The sequence below is a fragment of the Pocillopora damicornis genome, chromosome 14, assembly GCF_964200805.1.
Source record: "Pocillopora damicornis chromosome 14, jaPocDami1.2, whole genome shotgun sequence".
Taxonomy (NCBI): domain Eukaryota; kingdom Metazoa; phylum Cnidaria; class Anthozoa; order Scleractinia; family Pocilloporidae; genus Pocillopora; species Pocillopora damicornis.
This window is the reverse complement of record NC_142683.1, coordinates 10,040,838-10,064,980: the sequence shown is the minus strand read 5'-3', so window position 1 is coordinate 10,064,980 and position 24,143 is coordinate 10,040,838. Positions and strand designations below refer to the sequence as shown.

At 37.9% G+C, this 24,143-nt stretch overlaps 1 protein-coding gene across 2 annotated transcripts; it reads right to left on the bottom strand.

The window, feature by feature from the left end:
* Positions 1–2,114: 2,114 nt before the first annotated feature.
* LOC149034362 (uncharacterized) lies at positions 2,115–19,400 on the bottom strand. Of its 2 annotated transcripts, none has more exons than XM_089193608.1 (13): positions 19,178–19,400; positions 17,609–17,824; positions 17,149–17,352; positions 16,686–16,844; positions 14,134–14,287; positions 11,140–11,348; positions 10,194–10,413; positions 9,017–9,264; positions 8,262–8,424; positions 5,169–7,405; positions 3,631–4,851; positions 3,379–3,449; positions 2,115–2,612 (listed from the first exon to the last, which is right to left on the bottom strand). In XM_089193608.1, exons 2-12 carry the CDS (start codon positions 17,801–17,803, stop codon positions 3,396–3,398), a joined length of 5,064 nt encoding a protein of 1,687 aa, XP_089049734.1. In that variant the 5' UTR covers positions 17,804–17,824; positions 19,178–19,400; the 3' UTR covers positions 2,115–2,612; positions 3,379–3,395. The 2 variants fall into 2 exon arrangements, with proteins under 2 accessions (XP_089049734.1, XP_089049735.1); XM_089193609.1 differs by having other exon boundaries at positions 17,612–17,824.
* Between the last annotated feature and the right edge of the window lie 4,743 nt (positions 19,401–24,143).

Below are 24,143 nucleotides of genomic sequence, written 5' to 3'. Positions count from 1 at the left end.
AAGCTTCTCCTATATCCTGCCAGTAAGCACTGAAACTACTGTCATTCACAGAGGCTTGAGACAACTTCCCCCATTTCATGGGATTCAGCACTCTCCCGTTTTTCAGTGATTTCAATGTGGCGTAATGCACTGAGGTACTTCCCAAAACTGTATGTAGAGTCGCTGGTGGATGTATTTTGTCAAAAGTGGACCGGAGCACCTGGGATCCAACATCTACCAGGAGGCAGCATAGCCTTGCATAGTGGGTAATCTCTTTCGTAGACACACACATCCCCAGGATGACCTGTTAAACATAGAATTCACATTAACTAAAGTTTATCAAAACCCTTTGAAAAAAACCACTATTGATAGGCAATTGAGAGCAAGAATGGTTTCAAATAGTGCTTTTCGCGCACACCTCCGAGCAGCCGACAAGACAAAGCGCGTGTCAAGAGTTTAATTTACAAACAGTTTTTAGGGAAATAAACTTATTTTTTGGTACCTGTGGCAAAGGTTTGTCATTGAATGTACCCGACCATAAGACTCAGATATTAATATGATAAAGGACTGTCTAGTAAGATGGTCCGACCAAAGCTTATTCAAAAATGAGTTTTCGGTTTAATTTAAAATAAAATGGGCTTTGGGTATAATTTAAAATAAAATGGGTCTGCTCGGTATGCAAACGAATGCTTTGTCGAGTCTGGGGAAATTCACGTTAACAAAATACTATCTCCCCATGAAAGATCTTTTTCTGTTGACATCTTATGGCAAACAAGCATACATACACCTGTAAAATGTGGAATCGAGCACCGTGCAGAGAAGAGTACGACGCATAAATTATGAGTGATTATGCAATCTGAACCATGTAATTACTCAGTAGTTGTCACGCAAGATACGGCTTCGTCGATCTGCGTTAGCCTTTAGTTTCAATTTTCAGCAATCATCAAGAGTAACATTTGACCGCAAGACAGACTGCAGCAAGACTATCAAAGCACCCAGTGACTGGGCACGACAGTTGAGTAGAAATCCGCCTTGCTAAATTACACTTGGCCATTTGTTGTTCCACTTGCACCACTTTTTAACACAGTATTCATCTCTTTAGTTGACTGTAATTTCTTACTTTCATTTCCAAAATGTAATCGGTAGAACTTTAAGAATGCCAGGTTGTGAAAATGGTAACAATAAGGGGAAGATAAATTGAATGCGTGATAACTATCACTACCACTATGTAATCACACAGCGTGGTTGTGTGATTACCAACAAAAATTACCAAAATCCCGGTTTTGGATACCGGCTCTCAAGGTTGTTGTCGCGCTTGAACTGAGGGAGTTAAGATTTCATTACGGCGACGTGTGTTAAAACGTTGCCGTTCTGTTGAGTTCAAAGTAAAAACGTGACTAAATTCCTGTCGAGGTTTCATTGCTAAGAGGGCGTAAAAGTTATAGTTCTGTATGGGACGGCTGGGAAATTTACAATGTTTTAAAAAACACGTGTTTCGCTATTGTTTTTCTCACGTGATTTCTTTAATTTATTATTATTATTATTATTATTATTATTATTATTATTATTATTATTATTATAATTATTACAGATTCACCTCACTAGATTACAAATAGACAATAAATTAAATTTATCACTAGAATAAAAAAAACTATGGAGAAGGAGACAACCAAAAGCGCTGACGCACCATGTTAGGGATGTCTTATAAATTAAGTTGTAAGAAAAGTACATGCAAGTATAAAAATAAGAATTCTTATTATTCTTAACAAATTTAAAACATTTCTTTTAAAGACTGCAATACTATTTGATTCTCTGATATGATTAGGTAAACTATTCTACTCATTCATTAGCTCAGATCCAAGTCCTTAAAAGAGAATGAAAATCTCTATGCCGTTGCATATGGAGCTGATCAAATCTGATTTTGTACGACATATGATGTTAAGTGAAATAAAGCTGTAAGAAAGATCAGTGAAAGAAGGAAACTTATAATGATTGTTGATAGAAACTTATAATGATTGTTGATAGGATTGTTGATTGAGCGCGTGGAGTACGTGTCAGGGAGTAATTTGTCAAAATGATACGAGACCCTGATAATTAGCAATTTACTGTACAATAATAAATTTTGTGATTGAAAAGTCTTTCAAAACCTTCGTGTATATATCAAAAAACTTAACAAAGAGCAGGAAAACAACAATAAAGATCCATCATTAAGAGAATAACTAGAATTCTGTTATCTGATGGAGGTTTAGAGGGAACTTTTTTGAAACAACGTATGAATTTACCGTAACCAACATCATTGTGTGGCTTCTTAAAAAATAAAGTTATTATTATCATTCCATAAAGGAGTAACAGTACTCCTGGTCACTTCACGCTGCGAACACAGCGATAGGTTCTGGTAGTGTTAAACCAAGTTTTGTCTTAATCGTCATGTGGGATTTTGATTTTCTTGGCAATTTCCAGTTGTTCGGACAAGATATAAAACATGCAATTTCCTTATCCTTGATTGTCAGATATTCTGAAACCCCTGTCTGATGCAATATTCCTCAGCCACAATGAAAGATCTATTCTGCTCTTGACTTTGCTTGCATCGAGCTGCATCTGCTGAAGTTCCTGGATGACTCGGTCAAGAGAACCTAGAGGAGACAAGGTTTTTTATTAATCTAACTGCATGAAAAAATCGAAACAATCGTCTGCTGAAAAATAACAATCCTCAACCTACTAAGAGAAACTTTGAGGTAAAAAGGAAAAGAAGGGCTTCAACCACCAGACTTCCGCTGTTTTTTTCAACAACTCAACCTTAAAAAGGAAGTTCTAGCTGTCAATTGAGTAAATTTTAAAGTTCGATATCTGTCCATGAATGAATACATTAATAATCAAGAGAGAAGAAGCAGAGAAGAAAAATTAAGGACGAGGTCTACACTCTGACATATTTGAGTAAGTGGAAAAAGGAGTTCTGGAAAAAATCACGGGCTTCAAAAAATGAATTGATGTATTTCCTCTACTTTATGAATATGTGATTACTTCAATATTGTGTCGAAAGACAACTATATTGTGAACAGACCATAAACCGGTTTTTATAGGAACAGCTTCTGGACTTCGATTTCGTTTCAAGAAAAAGCAAACTAAGCCACACTAAGCCAATCCGTCCGGATCAGAAAGTAAAAGAAAATCAATTACTTGATACACGTCTTACGTCTGTGACTGAAGAGTGCACGGGTATAAATAACAACATGTCTATTTCGTAAGGAACATGATCAAAAATACCTCGCGAAGTTTTCACAAAGCGTAGCTGTCCTAAAGTCGAAAGTAAAGGTAAGGAAACTGTTGCAGCTCCTTGCAACCTGTCTGTACTTCTTGGGGATGTCAATTATCGTGTGTTATCAATATTTTATTACTCACTTGGGGTCAATAATGAATCAACTGTTAGTCGACCTGCCGAGTTCTGAAACCTGTTTCGCGTCTTTTAGAAGCTAAAAAGATAAAAAGGAACTTTTGTTCAATATCACAGCAATCAACAAGAGGTTAACACAACAGATTACTATTCATGTTTAACATATTTTTCATATGAGGGGTTCATGCTTTCCATCACAGTTAATGAGAGACCGAGTAAGCCGAGTAGCCCCCTAAACACTTTGTGAAGGATATTCTCACCCAAAACTTCTCCACAAGAATGTCACACTGTTTCTCCCAGCTAAACTTCTCTTCATAGGAACTCCTTAATTGTTGAATATCTTTTAGTCGATCTGATCTTTCCTTCTGTCGGATGCCAGCAATTGCCTTTGCCCAATCTCCAGGGTCCTCAGACTCCACCACGAATGATTTGCCTGATGGTACAGTGCACAGTGCTTCACCAAATCCTGAGTTTCCACTAACAAGAATGGGAAGACCAGCAGACAACGCCTCTAAGGCGGTCAAACCAAAACCCTCTGTTCTGGAGGGCATGATGCAGAGATCAACTTCACAAAATAATTCTTTCAATCTCTCTTTGCTGTGCAAGAACTTCCTCACGATCAGCTGGCTTTTATCAATTCCACTCTTTAGCAAATTCGCTGCAACTTCATCGTGTTTACCGTTAGGTGCACCCACGAATACGAGACTGTAAGACCTGTCTTTTAGTCCAACTATTGCTCTGGCAGAGATATCGTAGCCTTTAAGACTAAAGTCCTCTGGATCACCACGGCCGAACGTCAGTACCTTGAACTTGTTGCTCTCCTTTGGAGCTTGTTTTACGTCATAGAACTCACGGAAAGTTCCAGGAGTCAGTTGAAGGATGTCTTCCTGACTCTTGCCTGAGCGGAGCTGAGCGGAGAATGCGTCTGTTAGCTTTGGTCCAACTGCTAGCACAGCATCTGCCAACTTACACAACCCCACTTCAATTAAATTCTTCTCTTCACCTATAGAAATAGCCCTGGGATAGTTTTTGTGCATTGCAAGTTCTTCGGGTGCAGTGTGCACCACCTGAATCCACTTACAATTGTGAGAATCTCTGATAACTTGGGCTTGCTTACCAAGCTTTGCACCATGACCCAGCACAAAGTCAATGACAAGGTCTCTTGGTGGGAAACTCAACCAATCAAGAGGATCACTGAAGCCTACCAGTTTCTTGGCTTCCCGGATGGAAACATTGTGACATGATGCCATTCTCTTCTCGTCTTCAGAACAGGTAGATTGTGGGACAAGGAGAGTAACATCCACTTCAGAGTGCTTGGCCAACAGAATGGCAAGCTGTCTGTTGATAGTGGACAAGCCCCCCATCGACGAACTCCACTCACTGCCCAGGAGAGTCACCTTCAATGCTGTGGCAGACTTCATTCGACTGATTTGACTTGCTTCATCATGTGATCTAGCCGCTACATTTGAAGAGGACAAACCCTGAAGAAAAAAGGGTCAGATAAGATTATGGTAATTACATAAAAAAAAAATTGGATGCAGTCGTTTAAATTTATCTTGATCAACACTTTACCAGGGAAAAATTGAAAAAAAAAGTATAAAATTAAAAAAACAATTCTGTCTTATTAGAAATTCTTTTACTTATATTTGAAAACACACGTCATCCTGTATACCATATCTTGATCAATTGAGGGATAATTTTAGCAACTGCAGATAAGAAGCGTGAAAAAATTCAGGCTTCGACCAGTGCACGGGCTCGAATCCCATGGAAGCCCGACTTTTTGGTATCGCTTTTTTACCTTTTGTTCAGCACAGGAAATCCATGGATAGAATTTCTCGACCTGAATTTGGTTATTCGCAGCGCCTACAGACTTGGTGCAAATGGCCTGCGTTTCATCGCCCAAATCTAACTCTGAAATGAAGTGAAGGCATTCCTCTTGCTTACAACCTCTTTTGTGATGGAGTTTACACAGACTGATCACGCGTCTACGGGAACAAACAGGACATAAGAAACACACATCACACCCAACGTTCTTCACCCAGAAGAACTTGTCCCGAACTTGATTAATGATCGAAGTTAGTTGGCTGCGAAAGGCTTGAATTGAGGCCATATTCACCATATCAATACCACCATTAGCACTGACAAGAACAACCTCGATTGTGGAAGAGTGACAAAGGAGAACCACTGAGAGACCTTGCTTCGGAAAGTTGTTAAATCTGGCAAAATTGTTATAAAGTTGTGGCAGAGCTAAGCGAGGAAATTCTCTGTCACACTTCAGAAGGAATTCTATTACAAATCGGGGAAATAAGCCTGGAGGGACCCGACCTGTGTCAAATTTGATAAAAAGAGATGGAATTTTTGCAGATTCAACGAGATCACATATCTCCTCAGGTAGAGGCGTTCGCAACATAGAAGGCACTATGTAACGTTTGTTGGGAAAATCTTGTGATGATGGCCAAGGACACAACAAGCTGAATTTTTCCATAATTGCAATTAGACTTTCGTGGGTTTCCCTCTGAGGAATCAAAGAATTCCAAACATGTTTGAGAAGTTCGTCCTCCAGGATTCCTTCGATCTCGAGTCTTTTCCAAAGATGGGCAAAGTTTTTCTCTTCACGAAAGGCTCTGACAGTTATTACATTCTTGAACACATCAATCAACCACTGAATATCCAAGAAAACTAACTCGCTTAATTCTAGACTGTCATCAAAGTGAATCAGAACTCGCAGATCGTGCAAAAAGTTTAGCACTGTCTGTGTCTCGTTGTAGTTAATGTTACAAACTTTGGAAGCAATCTCTTTCGCTCTCACGAGAGGGATAAACTTGTAATCTCTTTCCTTGAGGGCTTGAAGGGCCTTTTCGTATTTCAACCACTTGATCGGAATAGCCTCGGTTACGTGTGGTAACTCTCTAGAAACGTCATGTACGCCCTCTCGCAAGCGCACGATTTCTTCACATTCTGATTTTGTGCCTGACTTAGTGTTATCAACGCAAAAAACATCAAACAAGTGAGCACCATATGGCTTGGTCCTTAGATCGCCAAAAATTTCATGGGCTAGTTCAACCGGATCACGTGCGCAATAGGGCTGATCAGCATGTGTGCACACCAGGAAAACGGCGGGAAATTTCTTGAAAGGCAACACCATCTCAGGGTCCGCTAAAGCAGCCAAAGAACTCATCCAGAAGTCTAAGTAGTCAAAATTCGTTTTCAGATTGTATTCATCTGCATTGAACGCTTTGTAAACTCCTTGCTTCATCAATGGTGTGGCTTTGTCGCTTGGATTTCTACTCAAGTCATAAACCAAAAAGTAGATGGCTCTTCTTGTGAGAAAGAGGGGGTGCGTCACGTAATACACCGACTGTCCAGCAAAGTCCCACAGTATGGAATAGATGCCTTCTTTATCATCTTCCCAGTTGTCTCGAAGAAGCGTGGGAAGTAACTTCGCAACATCGTCGAAATCCGGCAATTTTTCCCGCGTGGTGGTAAGCAAATCTTCATCTGGTTCTAATTCTGTATGATTTCGTACTTCCTTCGTTGGTAAATGAGGTTCCTCATCGGTGGTATTGGTTGATGCTAGATTTCTAGATGGCTCTAGAAGGTCTGCGTAACTTGTCTTAGTGGGTTCTCTTTTCTCTGGGGTGTCAGATACTTCATAGCCAGCTAACTCGGCTGAGCTTGTTCTTTTGACTTCAGCAATTTTTTCATGCACCGTCAATTTGTCTGCAACCCACCGTGCTGTATTATGCTCAAATGAAATAACTGTGGTATCAATGTTGGCCTCCTCGTCTTTTTCTCCTGTTTTCCATATTTCGGTGGTTACTTTAAAAAGATAACGATCGACCTCAATTCCCAGGGTGCTATCTTCGTTTGGGTTGAAGCAAATCCCTCTCAAGGACTTCTTCACGCTGGTTTTACCAGACCGATCTTGTCCAACTATCATCAGAGGCACTCTCTTGACGCAAGCTTGACCATCGGCTAGGGCATTTAAATAGGTTGCCAAAGCTTGAGGACCTCGAGCACGAATCGATGGAGGAACTGCAACAAACAGCCAACTTATTAAAACAATATATTTCCAAGGTGTACTTTTATAGCCATCAATGAAATTGTGATGTAAATAGCGATAGAATAAAAGTGCAAAGAAGCCCACGAGAAACCACAACGGGTTCAGATGATAGGCTTCTTCTATGTCATACTAACTCGTACTTATTTATGACTAAGTAAATGAACAAACAAAACAAATTGGTACAAAAAGAAATAGACTCAATGAAAACCGTAAAGGATAACCGGGCTCAGAAGAAGTGAAAGAAATTTAAAATAACAAAAACATTAATTTACATCAAAGGAATATTTTCAGTTCAGTTCAGTTATATACACATGTGGTACCTATGGGAAACAGAAAGTTTTCTGGATTTGTCCTACAAGTGTACGTTGAGATTTACACTGTCTATTGCAGATTTTAGATATCATTAACGTTAAGTATACTTGATTCTTATAAATACTGAATTAATTTTTCACAATACGATTGCAATTGCAATGCTCACTTTGCGTTCCCCGAAATTCTCTGGCGAGCAGTGCCTTGGGAAAAAGTCCTCTTGTTTAAATATCATTCTTCTATTGTCCAGTGATTCTTCTTCATAACGAAGCATGTTTATGTCTCATGAGCAAACTTTCAATAGTCTCTTTGTTAACTGTTTCAGTTCCACCTCATTTTAGACATACTGAACACTTACATCAACGCCAAAATTACAACCAACGCAAACTCTCACGATTTGTATATGAATTTCTTTCTTTCCAACGATATAGTTAGGCTGTTACTTATGCAAGAAATGTATTTAGTTTTGACGATTCCATCGCCCATGCCTTGGAGTCCATGGCATTTCATCAATTTTACCTTTTCTTTCTACTCCATTACTCTTTAAGGCGGCAACAACAAAGCATTGAACTTCCTTGACAAACTCGAGAAACTCTGGTAGCTTTCTCACTAAATTCTCTGGTTGCCACTGCCCACCACTGAGTAGCCTGTCCCACTCTTCGCAATGTAGGTGTACATCAGTCTGCGAGAAAATCGAAGTGTAAAGAAATCATAATATAACCTGGCACTCTTCCAAGCAGTGCCTTTAATAGGGTATGAGGGCGCAGATTGTCATGGGTAGACAGAAGGAGAAACTGTTTTAATAGCCTTGTTTTATAGTGTTCAGTGAATAGCAAGCTACGTTAGTGAAAGGAATATACGACGATGATGATAAATGAACTTCAAATCAACTCGAATACTGTCACAAGAACTAAACTTTGAAAAAGTTACATTCTACATAACTGGGTAAATTTATATGAAAAGAGTGCTGAAGTTTCACAAAAAAACAGAATTCATTGATATAGCATGAAAGCATTACATGGCTTAAAAGTAAAATCTGCAGCGCATATATACAAAGCTCAGTTGTAGAATTGCCCGTACTTGAAAGTAAAAGAACATGGTTTCGCCACCTCAAAGTTTCTTCGCAGTTTCTTTGATTCTGATGGATATCCACTCTCGTTAAACAATTCATTTAATTGCTGTTTTAAAGTTATCCAAATATTTCAGGAGTGAGTTAAGAAAGTAAGGCGAAAATTATGGAAATCATTAGTTACGGGGAAAAATGAAGTCTCTACCGATTCTCTGAATGTTCCATCTTTCCAAGATTTTTCTTTCGACAGGATGACACTGAAACCAGGTTTAGACGTGTACACATTTCGTTTGGAAAGCCGCATGTAAACCAGATGAAATCCCATGGGCATCTCCTTCTCAGGGAGTCGTAGGCCAAACGTGTCATCATCTGTAAAAGTCAGCCCACAAAGATATCTTGCCAACACACGTATCACCTCTTCATCGGGCGCATAATCTACCTTGTTGGCCCTTCCTAATCAAATATATACAGAGAAAGAAATTTACAAGAGGCTAATTAATCCTTTTTATTACACCCATTTTGAAAATCACCATTTTGAAATCACTGGTGGTCCCTGTAATCTGATTGGCTCTAATTGGTGCGATTTATTTACGAATCGCACCATTTTTTGCTTTGAGGAAGCTACACTAAAAACAAAACAATCAACCAGATTTCAAGGATTCTACTGCTCAACTAGTGTTCATTACTGCGAAGATCGCTTTCATATTCACCTCTTATCTTTTCCCCTCAAAAAATGGATGAATTTAATTTCAAACCGGCTCAGTACTGCGTCAATTAAATATTTGAACTGACCAAATCCTGTATTTGCACGATTCCAAAATGGATGTAATAAAGTGGTAATTGAACCTCGTGTCGTGCAATTTTGGTCTGAAATCATATTTGTGATTTCAAATCAAACTGGCGCTGCGCGCTCGTTCAATTCTAAAATCACGCGAATGATTCAGCCCAAATTGCACTCCACTTTATATCCCTCTGGCAGGCCTTCTTTTGGGACCTTTTCGAACAAAATCGCAGAATTGATGATTCCACGATTATTCCGATTCCGTAAATCCTGACTGTTGTACTTAAATAAGGACAAAAAAATGATTTGAGAGGAAAGAGTGTAGTAATATATTAAATTTTGTGGTGATATAAGCAAACTACAAAAATGTATCTCGCAATATATCGGGTGAGAGGAAAGAAAAACTTCATATTCGTTTTTTAAAATACGTCATTGAAGAAAAATTACGTTCAATAAAATAAAATGCGGAAAGCTTGGATTAGTTGGAGTCTTTATTTTTTCTCGATTCAGTGTAGATTCCAAGACTGCAAGATATTTGAGATGAAGTAGAAGGTAATCTATAAACTTAACATTTTTTTTTCTAATCACGCAGCGAAAATACCTGCATGTTCATTGATTATGAGTCTGCAATCAAACTCGCACCCGGGAAACAAAATATCGGCTTGTAAATATCTCCGTGATGGGAGAACCACCCAACCTCCACATCGTGACCGAGTGGATTCATCGGTGAAGTGAATCTCCTCCATGATATTTCTGACGTCAGTGGCTGGGGTTGGGATTCTTTCAAACTTCTCCTCGACATCCTTTTTCACTACCCAGACCTGAAAAGAATGTATGATAAGCTTTTGAGAAAAAATTATTGCAACTAATAATGAATTCTTTCAGCTTTCCCATTCGAAATGCTCTGTTTTGTTTTTGCCGTGGCTTGATAAGTAGATATTTAACATTAATGGCTATATGATAATAGCATTAAGCTCACTTAAACCAAAGTTTTATCGTTTTGACACAAGGCAACTTGGTGTAGTCGGTGCTTATTCAAAACTGTTAAGGCCAGTTATGCCAACAAGGTTTAGCCGTTGTTTAACAAAACGGCACTCCAAGCCATCTTTAATGTAGAAGATCCTTTTATCTGAACATTTACTTTTGTGAACAGTGTAAAGAGAGCCGATAGCTAATAGTTAAAGGACAATTATTCAATGCAATCAACGTTCCCTCCAGAGGAGAATCCCTGAGGCCCACTGTCTCTGTAAAATTGCGGTTTGGGTTAGGCCTATGTAAGAAACCGGCCCTTACGGTTTGGTTCAGCTTTCTTTTGATGTGCAAAGAAACAACTTCGAAACTGCCCACAATGTACAACGATAAGAACACCTTAGTTCATTCGACTTTTATTTCTTTATTTACCAGCCATTATTTTTAAAGTTTTCGTCCTGTAATGAATTGCTTTTAGCATCATAAAAGCCACCGACTTTGTGGAAAATTTAACCAAGCCTGTTGTTAAAAATTGGGCGAGTCGCCGCCCATGTAATCAGACCCTTGAACTGACTTACCTTGCATCTCAATTGATGACTGCATGGAGTAACGAATGCTAAGTCAAATCTTGCGGCGTAATTACGATATTCTTTCGGCGTATTTTCATAGAAATAATTCTGGAATAAATCTGCTATGAAATCCACGCCTTCTTGAAATGCAACCTTCCAATAATTTCCATCGGCAGAATATTCAAACCTTGTTGTTGCATCATCTATACTCCACTCTCCTGATGGGAAACAGACTTTATTTGAGCTTAGTTTGTATTGTTGATAATCACAAATTTGAACATCTTTGATTTGAATGCTTGAGTGTGTAAGAGGAAGGGAAGATATTGCATTTAATAAGTTAAGAATGATGAAAATGAATAATTATATAGCGCTGAGCGCTTAATGGTAATATCACACTTTATTACATCCATTTCAAGTGAAATCACTGGTGATCCTTGCAAATCTGGTTGGCTCTCATCAGTGCGATTTATTTACGAATCGCACGATTTCGTGCTCTTAATCGCATCTTTTTCCCTGCCAATGACATAACTTAACTAAAACACAACAAACCAATCAAACTGCAGGAAAGTGAAAGGCAACTTTTTAATTTTTTAAAAACCAGCTCAAAACTAGATCAATTAAAGATTTGTTAAGACTAAAACAACCTGCACTTTAGCAACAAATTTTGACGATTTTAAAGAAGATGTAATAAAGTGGTAATTAAACTCTGTGTCGAGTAGTTATGGTCTGAAATCATACTTGTAATTTCTACTCAAAATCGCCCTGAATTATGCAATTGCCAAACGAAATACAATGTGACTTTCATATACCAATGGAAAAAAGAGCAAAACATAAACAAAAGTGAAATGAAAGTAAAGTTATCGAAAAACACTTTTACAACAAAGCTTTACAAAAGCGTGCGCTCTGATTGGCTGATATGCTCGTTCCATTTGCCCGCAGGTTGCATGCTGACGCAGGGGCTCTTGGCTCTTTTTTTTTTTTTTGTACACGAAATGAAAGATGTTTGAAAGTCTCAATGCTACAAAAGAAATGGTCAGCGTGCAGTGAGCAGCGAGCAACCATCGAGTTATGGTGCACGCGGGAGGTTGCTACGCACGAAAGAAGTGTAAGAGTCGCACTAGGCGAGAGAGATAGACAACAATACAGAGGCGCGCGTAGATATGGAATTTCTCTTCAAGTGTTTAACTCGATAGCCCACGAGTGAGCGCAGCGAACTAGTGAGATGTCAAGTTGAACACGAAAGAGAAATTTCATTTCTACAAGCAACCATGTTTTACTTTGTTTATCACATAAACGCAATCGCCCTTTACTGACAAGAGAAGTCCACTTAATCAATGAATGAAAATAAAAAAATTGACATTTCGAATAAAAATCGTAAAGTGCGATGGCGCACTCAAGATGAAAACATGCATTGAATCACTACAAAAAAAAACAACGGACCTAGTTTTCAAAATTCTCAGTTATTAAATTGGTCCTTACCGACAGAAGAATTCTCTCAGGTACAAGGTCAAAATCGGCCTGTGGCAAATCTTTTAGTTATTGACTTTCGTTCTCAGCTACGAGATATGCCATCACTAAAGCAAGTCACTGTTTGTAAGCAATATGGATTTTTCAGTGTTTTAGCAGCCATAGTCCGAAAAAATTCCGAAAGGCGAGAGACGTGTCAGCAGTTGATTGGCGATATCAAACGTACGTAAAAAAATATCGTTTTTTTTTTCACGTGTATTGTCACAGCTTTCCTAAGGGCTGGAAAATCCTTGTAGAATACCGTAGTTTATATGATAAAATGATAGATTTAATATAATTTTGTGATCTAGTCGCTAATTCTCATGAAAACCGTCAGAACGTGCGATAAACCAATTAAAGCACCGGAAACTGAATGAAATATCGGCCACAAAGGTGAAGCTGTAATTAATTTAAGGCTGAATGAAAGCAATGGCACGAAGAAACTAGGCAGAAATGGTAAAGAAAACCATCGAGAAAAAGCGATATGTGAGATGAAGGCACAAACTACATGGTGCTACTGAAGATTACTTCAACTTGGACGGAGAAAACGCTATTTTTGTGGCCAGAATTGGCCTACCACTACGATTGCAATCTGATAATCTGTACGGAAAGTTTTTAAAAAGTTTGCAAGTGTAGGAAGCAGCTTTGAAAAGTTCAACTGGTAAAATTTATTTCGATTATTTCGGTTAATAACATTATTAGCCTGCACCACGACAAAAGCGGCAAAATCGAAGACAACAACATAGAGCCGTGTGTACTGATTCTAATACTGTTCAGCTAGCTTGCCTACTCGCGGCACACTATTTTCCTTGAGCCAATTTTATTTCTATTGCCTCAGTTTGAATAAAGTGCTTTTATGGATTCCTCGTTAAAATGTACAAGTGCTTAAAACGCTTAAACTTGGCAAAAACCATCAAATGAAAGCTGAAATCGTAGACAGGAAAACTGATTTCTCAGAAATCTTGAATGTACATTTACTTTGCAAGTGGTTTTTCTTCTGGTGTAAATAAGATTTTCAGTAGATTTTCGTTATTTTTTAGCAACAATTTCCTAGTAAAAAAAATGCCAACTTTTTCTTATGGGGAATTCTAGTTGATAATTTCTAAAGTTCTTTCACTTTAACCGCGAAGCGCCGGGTAAGTAAAGGCTTCAAACGGAGCTAGCAGCTGTTAGTTAAACTTAACTCTGAATAGAAAATGTTTATTAATGCAAGAAAAATTAAATCTTTGTCGTTGTTTTTTGCGTTCAAAGTGTTCTCATTGTTTCCTCCAAACCAAAGGCCTTTAGCAAATTCAAATCCGAGAATTTGCCCCGTGTGGTGCTTGTTCACAGGAAGGAAAGATGTTTCAGTTTTCTATGGGTATACAGACAAATATACAAAAGATTTTTGACCAACCAGAGCGCATGTTGTGTCTGGCTAGGTTATGTTATGAGTGTATATGATATATTTCAAAACTTGAAACGGTCACGTGTTCCTATGTCCTGCCGGTCACTTACCTTCATTAGGTCCGCGGATTATAGCCGATCCAAAATGACACCAGAGATCAGCCTCTAAAGGATTCTTTGCTTCTCCATGGCCTTTCATTTTACGGAGTGATTCCAACACAGCGTCTTGAAGTTTGGACAGATAACGCGAGTCGCTCACAGATTTCTGATAACAAAAGAGCCCAAGAGTTTTTTTTTTTAAATTTATTTTTTGTTTTAATAAAGCATTTCTTACGTACACATACAAAATAGAAATTAAGAAAGAAAAAAAAAGAGAGAAAAAGATACACACATGTACTCACTTATATAGTACAAATAGAAGAATATCAAGTTAAACACACACACAAAGCTATTACAGCAATACAGTTACCGAGTATGTAAGTTACCATGGCATCACTTTTAAACTAATCATGGAAGTTAATCATGACTTTACTTATTCGTAAAAACGCTTATTCATTTTTCCCACTTTCTAAAATGATTGTCTAATTTGTCTCTTTTCCCGGCAATATGGAGTTCGATATTGTAAATACGCCTTGTCCTGGCTATAAAACCTTGAAGAGAAGGTATGCCATTCTGGTATTTCCGAGAGTAAATATAAAACTTACCCAGAAGCAGAATATGGTTAAACAGGAGAAAATATTCTGCAATATCGAACTTAATAAAAATGACATCTTCCTCTTCAAGGCTATCAACAGAGATGTTATAATCGCGCAACCAGGACAAGACATGTTTCCAAAAACTAGATGATACTCTACAGGAAAAGAGTAAATACCCTACGGATTCAACCTCTGTTTGGCAGAAAACACAGGACGGCGAATCAGCCATGCCAAAACGAAACAGTTTTTCGTTTGTAAAAAGCATACGGTTTTAAATTTTAAACTGATGTTGTGCAAAACACAGCGAATCAACACTTTTCCAATCAATGTCAATGTTTGAATACTTTGCATCTAACTTTACTTTAGCAGTAGGCGTTGTTTGTTTTTTCTCCTGGAAAAGCCGGTAGATTTGCTTTGAGGAAGCATGTAGAATTGGAACCAAATTGTTACTTATTAGAATAGCAGGTGAATCCGGAAGTGGCAATAGTAGCGCTTTTAATTGTCAAGAGCCAACTGGCAGGCATAGAGTTAATAAGACCCATAATGAAGAAACCTTGCACTGGATTGAGATTTTCTTTAGTTGAAAATAAATCGCAATTTTTTTTAAAACCCTAAATCTGCAATATCTCGACGATACACAGATTTCTTATTGATGCAGAAAAGCTTGTTATTCCAAATAACTTCATTTGCAATTTCGTGTAGCAAGCTGGGCGTTTTTGCGTTTAATTCTGATCACACATCGAAACACTGTTTGTAGAAACTTGGTAGAAGTTTAGCCCAAGAGTTACCAGCCTGGCTTACATCGGTATACAACAGTTGGCCAACAGTCGGCCGACAGTTGGCCGACAATATCTTTCGGGAACTGTTCTTCACTTTTACCCAAAATTGGATGCTAACTATAATAGTCTTCTAAATTAATTAAGATTACACGAGAATAATGAAGATCTAGCAGAAAATTTAGATTTACAATCGGCTTTTCTTCGATATGGTCAGCCTGTAACAACAGCATTGCTTTGCTTTATTCAGTATCTTCAAAAAGAATATTTTCTGTGAACTTATTAACGTCAAAACGGTTTTTGGATGAGGATTTGTAGCTTCATTAGCTTCGTTTTCCCCCAATTTTAGGCTGATCATCAGCACCACATATAAGACGTCTTTAAAAGAGAAGCACCTCACGATTTCAGGCAACACCTGATTTAAGAAACGGAAACCGCTGACGAGACCAGGGGATTATTTTTGGACTGTATATAGGTTTCCTTTTTCGCGCTGACCGGAGACTTATCGACAAAAACATCGAACGTATATAAATCGAGCCAATTCTCAAAAAGCAAAAAAAAAAAAAAATGGAGAAGAAAATGCATTGATCTTTTGAATTATTTCGAGAGAAAATGATTTTAAGGAGGCCTTCTTTGTGAGCCGGTTTGATGGTGGATAACGATGAATTTTGAGGGTTTGGGTCTCTAGACCAGATTTTTTCCGTACAATCAAATTTACATATTAACGGCGACTGTGAAATCTCTTTCAAAAACCTACATTTCATTTGGTTGGTACCGTGGAGAAGGAAGATCCTAAAAAGGAGATTCCACCAGATATCTTTTGTCGGTAACAAAACTTTATAATAAGTGTGGCACAGATACAAGTGACTCAGTATTTTTCGTTGTGACCCTTGAAGAATGAAAAACACCTAGTCTACATACATTTAATTGATAGCAGAACAACGGGCAGGCTGTGTAAACGCCGCAAAAATGAATTCATTAAGAAGAAGAGTAGAGAACTTAAGCCCGCGACCATCAGATCACAAGTTCAACTCTCTAACACACTGCCATGATAAGTTTACATTATCTTGTTATAAAAAGGTATTAAATCAAGCCCATTTCAAGGTCCTCGTTTATGGCCAACCAAAGTATATAGCCCTACACAAAGTTGTCATTATTTTTGCCAACGATTAGTATATTAAGGACAACACACCTGTTGGCCTACTTCACTTGAAGGTCTCAGTCGATACTGCCCCTCTTTTCCAGGCACTAAAACCAACTTCAATTTACAGTTTTCAGAGAGATTCCAGTCATCAATGAAGCCACAGACTTTATTAAATTCGTTTCTTACCCCTCTCAGTCTTGCTCTAGCCTGAAATTGAAGTCTTCTTTAGTAATTTTATAGATCATTCTTTTTGATTAAGAAAAAACAACTGTAGATGGCTGCCTCAAAATCTCCCCTTTCCATTACTGTCCACAGCATTCGTGAGTAAGGATGATGTTACCTAGCCAGAAAAACGAACATCACAACATTGGCAGTAAGTGCCGCACGAAAATTGAAACTTGATGATATCTTGTGATGGAAGCAAACGCTTTTATGGGTAAACACAATGCTCATGATGCGACAAAAACGTACTCATTGCGATATTAAAAAATTGATATTAAAAACTGCTTACAATTTTTATTCCAATGAGCTGTTTAACATGTTTCCTTTGCTTCTTTGTTCCTTTCGTAATATGCACCTCCTCTCCTTTCCACGTTACTTCTGCTCCTGTTTCGTTGCTTAACTCATGAAGATTAGCTCCGCGCTTACCAATTATTAAACCTTTATATCCGGATGGAATTTCCACCTCCTCAAAAGTATTAATCTCTATCTCCTCCTGTGAAGAAATTGATATAGAAGTTTTAAACTTTCAAGAAAATAAAACTGAATTGTAATATGTAGAGGGAAAGCTTATAACATCCTTACCGATCCCCGCTCCAATTAGATGAAACGGATTTTTTTTAAATTAAAAAAATTAATTTGTTTTAATTAAACATGCATATGGTTCGTCATAACCATCTATCTATGTGATCAGAGCTAGTCTTATCCGAGAGTGGACAGTCTTTAGATCTGCATTTTTAAAAAAAACTTACCACCTTTTCCAAAATAAGTTTCCTTGCTATTTCTCTCTGCTCTGAATCCCCAAATATAATAAATCCTTCCTCGTCTCCCTCTGCTGAGGTGATTGTCGCCCCAGACGTCTGTCTTATTGTATTTAAAACGGCTCCATCCCTTCCAGTAACATGACTTTTGAACTCCCTCGATACTGGCACAAATTCACTCTCCATTGACAGCGAGATTCAAATGATCTAAAAACCATGAGTACTTTAATAATTTGAAAGTTCCCGTAGTTAATAATGCTAAAGCAAGCATGTAGGCCAAGAAAAAAATAACAAACCAACACAAGGTAAGAAAACCGAAACAAACAAGCTTAATTATCATTTAATTATCAAAATTTTCAATTGGGGTTATTTCCATCACCAACACTATTCATCTTTATCATAGTATGAATGATTTAAGTTTTCCAATCATGGTTTAGTTTGATTCTTGATGAGCTTGTCTTATGTGGAGTGGACAACGGAATGGAATTACGGAAACATTCTTGACAGGGAATTACTCATCTAATAAAGTTTAGGAAAGGAAGTACAAGCAGTGTTTCCATCATGAGATCTACGCTGAGTATAACATAAATCGACCAGCACCGATAATTTGGGCAGAAACTGAACCAGTGAAAGACAAAGGCTCTTTCGACTTCCTTCTTCCTTCGTTGACTTCAATATACTACTGCCCAGAAAGCCTCCATAATGAAATGAAGAATTTATAAAAAATTGAAAATTTACCCTGAACCACAGTAGCCTGCGGAGGAAGATATGTCAAGATATAGTCGACAATTTCAAAATTCAACCGAATGTGCTTCCACGTAAGTTATACGCCATTTCCGAGTGGAAATTAAGTCAGGGTTTGATGGCATCTTACTTTCTCTAGGGAAGCTAACAATTTCCCTTAGTTGGCACCTGGCCGTAAGAAGTCTTAAACAGCTACCGTTCTTGAAAGTAAACACTGTATTGATAAAAACCATCCAAGCGGAATTTGAGACATTAATCAAGAAAACAAGCCGGCTATACCGAAGGACTTATCTACGCTCCATATAATCTTCACGTTAATCTTTCGTTTACTCACTCAAGAAACACAGGCTTCTCACTATTATTTCAGATTTTCTCTTTAAGAAGGAGTCTCTCATATATGAGAAGTAACTCATCGATGAGCTTCTGTGGAAAGCCTATTGCGCAATTACAGTATGGGTTCCGATACGTAGTGAATTATAACATTCCCTATTTTAAGACAACCGATTATTTTATAGCGACTGGTACATTACTCATCTCATAATCATCATGTTTGTTTGAATCACATATCGAAACTTGTTGAAAGATCAGGCGCTACGTTACTTTTATCGATCTACACGGTACCTTAAATAAATGCCTGCTGCCACTGATTGATATCAAATGGCGCAATGAAAAATAACCTTGATGTCATACACAACCGTTTATTTTCCTGTTTAGGTTCACTGGGTTTATCTTACGTATTTAAGGCGAATGTGAAATTCTATGACGAAAGAGGGTTGTCCTGCCATTGTCTGAGGCTCGATTACATTTGTGTCTTACCATTTGCCTCCGCTGTTACGTGTAGTTTCCTCTACAGATCGTCTTTTAAAACGGGCTGGAAGAGCCCGTCGGTCGATCGGTCGATCACCACCACCTTTTGTAGCTTAATTAAATGAAAATAGTTTTGTTTGGAGCCGAGATGTTTGAGAGAGGCGAGCGCGTTGCAATCAGAAGTACTTCCGTTATGGCCGATGTGGTGTTCGGTTAGACAACAATAATGCCTTGCGATCGCAAGGCATGATGGAATTATTGCATATTGTCATCTCGGAGACTGCTTTCCCCTTGAGGAATTCGGATTCCGCACTCCGATGCTGTACTACTGAGCCACAGAGGCTCCATGGTGAGCAAGGCCCATTACGAATTTCATATATGACACACATCCTGCATTCTGTTAGGATCAGCAATGCCGTTAGCGTAATGTTTTGTAAATAGAATAAGAAAGATGGTAAGTTTGAGTAGTTTGACTTTCTATAATCCCTAAAAATCTCGAAATTTTCTTCAAAAATCCCGATTTAACCCAAAATTTTTTTCCGAAAAAATCCCATAATTTGAATGAAACGCAAGATTCCTATGATAAAATCGCCTGGAAGCACCTTCAAACTAATTCAAAATTACAATTTTTTTACTATAGACAATGCAAGTGGTTCGTTAGCTTAGTCTCCTTGCATATTACTCTTCTAAGCAATTAATAACGACAATAAACAGTTTGAATATGAAGGCGATCTTCGCAGTAATGAACACTTTCCGAGCAGTGGTGAAAATAAGGCCTGAAAAAAATTCAGGCCCGTACTGGATTTGAACCCATAACTTTTGCGATACCGGTGCAGTGCTCTACCAACTGAGCTAACAAGCCAACTGAGAGCTGGTCATTATGTTGGTTCCAAATAAACCCGTGAAGTGATGAAAGGTGACCAAACTCTACCTGTAAGATAAGACCGCCAAAAGGAATAAGAAATCATCAACTGGCTTATTACAATGTTTACTGAATATGGTTTATGCTAATATATTATTTCTATTCATTTTCCAGCACCAATATAACAAACCCTTACGATGTTTCTAGATTAGATATATTACTATTTTAATCGTTTAATAAATATGTTTATGTAATAAGCTCAGTTATGCACGCATTCTGAATGGTTCTCACTTATGATCTATTGGAGGACAGACGCATAGATGACGTCATCATTAAAACTTTTGCCCTCTGTTATTTTGAAATGGCGGAAAGTTTTGAAAATTTAGACGATATTTTAGCTGACCGGGTGAACGAAGATTTCGAAAAAAGTTTGGTCGAGGCTGTGGACAGTTACGATAAACAGGAGAAAGAAAGAAAATCACGTTTCTCTGTCGAAAACGACTTGACAAAACTACTTGAGCAGTCGCAGTCGAACGCGACCAAACGAAACATGCTCGTAAGAACATCAGTGACACACTCGGCTGCGCCTCGTGTGTCATTTTTTTGTTCGTACCACATTTTGACGTCATCTGTAATCTATTACTGAACAGACGCACGGCAACTTGGAATCTATTTGTTAAGCAGATTTGCTCTGAGCAAATTATGTAAAGAAATGTTACCTTCTCAATCGATTGGCGTTGCTTAACGGAGAATGGTTACCTGCAATTTCTCTGTTTCATTTGCACTGTTTTCCATCATTCCAAATACTGTCCGCATAGAAAATGACATAATTGAATCAAATCTTCGCAAAAATGCTTGCGCCTATGGAGGGGGACATTGGAAGCTCACGACTAACCACATATATTTCTGATGTTTTTTGGATGCTGTTAGCAAAAGGAACTCAAAATTAAATAAGCTAGTGCAACGTATCTTATCAACACCGTGACTAGCTCTTGATGATATTCGCTAACAACGTCTATTGGACTGCGCATGTCTACGTGCCAAAGACCATACCATAAACGTAGGACAGTTAGAATTCAACAAATACATGAACGAAAGGTAATCTAATTATTTTGTCATTGTCAAATCAAGGAAGGAAGGTGTCCTAAATTAGCTAGGTATAAGCTATACGATAAGCTTAACTTTACACGCATTTTGATACAGCATTTTAAATTTTTCCTTTGACAACATTTTACTTCGTCATGTTGCCTTACGTCTGTGCAGTAATAAATCAGGGAAGAATCAGGTAAGACCGTTCGTGACACGCTCTACTGCGCCTCACGTGCCACCCTTTTGTTCTTACCACATTTTGACCTCACCTGTGATCTTAAATAATGAACAGACGCAAGGCAACGTAGAATCCATTTGTCGGTTAGAGAACTGGTGCAATGGTATCGAATCTTTTTTACACTGAATATATTATACTTTTTTGCGACAGTATGAATTATGAAAGATACATTCCATCAAATAATTGATTGATTGATGAATTATTAGCAATGGTACAATTACTTTCTCCCAGATGTTATCCTCTCGAGAAAAAAAATATCTAATAGAAGAACAGCTTAAAGTCGATCCCTTGATTTGATGTATCATATCGCTTATAACAGGCTGATTAAATTTTCAAATGTCTACGTTGCTGTGGCGCAGTTCACCGCTAATAACACTCTGAACTCGTTTAACAAATTGAAGAAACTCAGGTAACTTCGCAACGATGTCCTCAGCTCCCAATTTTCATTCTTTAATTGTTCGTCCCAGTCTTTGCTGTGTAGATGCAGAACGATCTGCAAAAAAAGACGGTTTTATCAGTAGGTTTACATGCTAAAAATAAAATGTGTCAACAAACGTTGAAAATCGAAACTTTTCTTGATTGGCCGAAATAGAAACTGCGATTACAGGTTGCTCGTGAAGGCAATTATTTATTTAATTACCAATGTATTAAATTGTGAGTGTCTAATTCAATATGCGAGTATGTTAGTTACAATAATGATGACAATAATAATATTTATACTGTTTTTTTTTCTCTTTTTCCTCTATATTGCAGAATAATGACATCTCCTTTGATAGGATAACGAAAAATCCAGCTTGTGACGAACAAATATTTCCTTCGACAAAGTTTCCTCGGCAGGGAGATTTGGTTCATTTACTTCTTCATCTTCCGTGAACGTAAAAGTTAGTTTGGACAGATATAACACACAGCTTGTCTTTCATTTTCGTCAAGATCTGCTGCATAATTGGTAGAGACGGCATCAAGTATAAGAAAAACATTATTGTGATGTCTTCGGTCAAGTTAAACACACGAGACTTAAAAGCATGTATCATCTACTGAAAAAGCAACATTTTATCTCAATCTGAGATGATCTGCATTTTTCTAATGGTATTTAAGTTTTATACGTTGTTGCATTAATTTCGATCAGAAGTTTGAAAAACATTTATAGTTTCTTACATCCATCCAGTACTTTCTTTATCTATTTTACTTATTGGTAGATTTATTGGCCAAGTAGCCAACTGGCAAATTTGACTCTGACACCTTCTTTAAATGCGATTTTCCAGTAATCCTGTCCTCCCTGAGTTTGAAATTTTTCGTTGCTTCTTCAATACTCCATTGTTCTTCAACTAAAACCTCCGCTGTAATCAATCAAGTATCTCATATTTTTACTAATGCAGGTCTAGCCGGAGTCAATTTCAGATCTTAATGATAAGGACGCCACATGTGATTCTTGGGTTAATTTTGTCATTATTCTTATCATCATTTAGATAAGTGAGAAGCTAGACAATAGTTGCAATAGGTGCAATAGACTTTATGACAATTTATTAACGTTTTTCATATATTTATTCATATTGAATGGATACTTTCAAACAAAGGAGTCAATACTCATAATAAAAAAAAAATCATAATCAATAGGTTTACCTTCATCAGGTCCGCGGATCACTACTTTTCCGAAATTACGCCACATGTTGGCCTTCGACCCCTTTACCGTTTTAATTCTGCGCAGAGATTGCAAAGCATTTTCTACAATCGTATGCCATGCTATCAACGCAACTTGATTCCTTATGCAGAGAAAACAGAGGAAAACTTTTACTGATTTTCCCTTATAATTGAGAACCATTCACCAAAGTGAAAGTAGCTAGTGGGAGAAATTTACCTCGCCACTTCGAGGCTCGATAAATATCCACCGCTAGCCATCGACACCGAGGCGAATAATTATGTTAATATATGCTAAAATACTGAGATAAAATAGCACAAAAAGATGATTATAACTCACCCATTCGTACAACAATTACGAAATTTTCGGACGCCAATCCCGCGCGAGTTGCTCGGCGGTGAATAGCAAAGGAATATCCAGAGTTTGAGTAGCAAATCAGAGCGCACCCTCAACGCTATCCACTCTTTTAGTATATACTTATAGTCTTTAGCGGCCCTCTCTTCTTCACAACCCGTAATGGAATCTCTTCTTTTCTATGCGGCAGTTTCTAAGCTACAGCGAGAACATCCTTTCGCAGATGCATAACTGGTTGACACTTGTTTCACTGCCTGACTTTGTATTATCTACACAATACAAACCGTACAACTGAGTAACATAGGGTCTCCCTCTAAAAGTTTTTATACACTTCTGCCGCGAGTTTAAGGGGATCTATGCCATCGTAATATTCATTAGCGTGGGGGCAAAATGCGAAACCACTAAAAGATTCTGATTCTGAAATGTACGCTTTACTATTTTCTTGAAAAGAACTCCCTTTACTGATCCACTATTGTCGCTGCCACTATCTACTAAAACAATACTGATCTTGTGATCATGGTTTAAATCCTAAATAATATTTATCGAAAGATCACGGGATCTATCCTTTAAGTACTAAATATCACAATTTGCCCATGATGCATGCCAAATACCGCGAAGGGAATACAGCTGGGGTATTCTAAACCCATGTGCACTTTCTTATTGACACCTCTTAGTGACAGGAAATTCGATTGTGTTATTCAAAGCCGTGATTTTCGAGAGAATCGAGCTTAAAAGCAAGCGGAGAAACATTCGCCATCGCCGATGATATGCCCGGATCTTAAACGATAATTTCGAA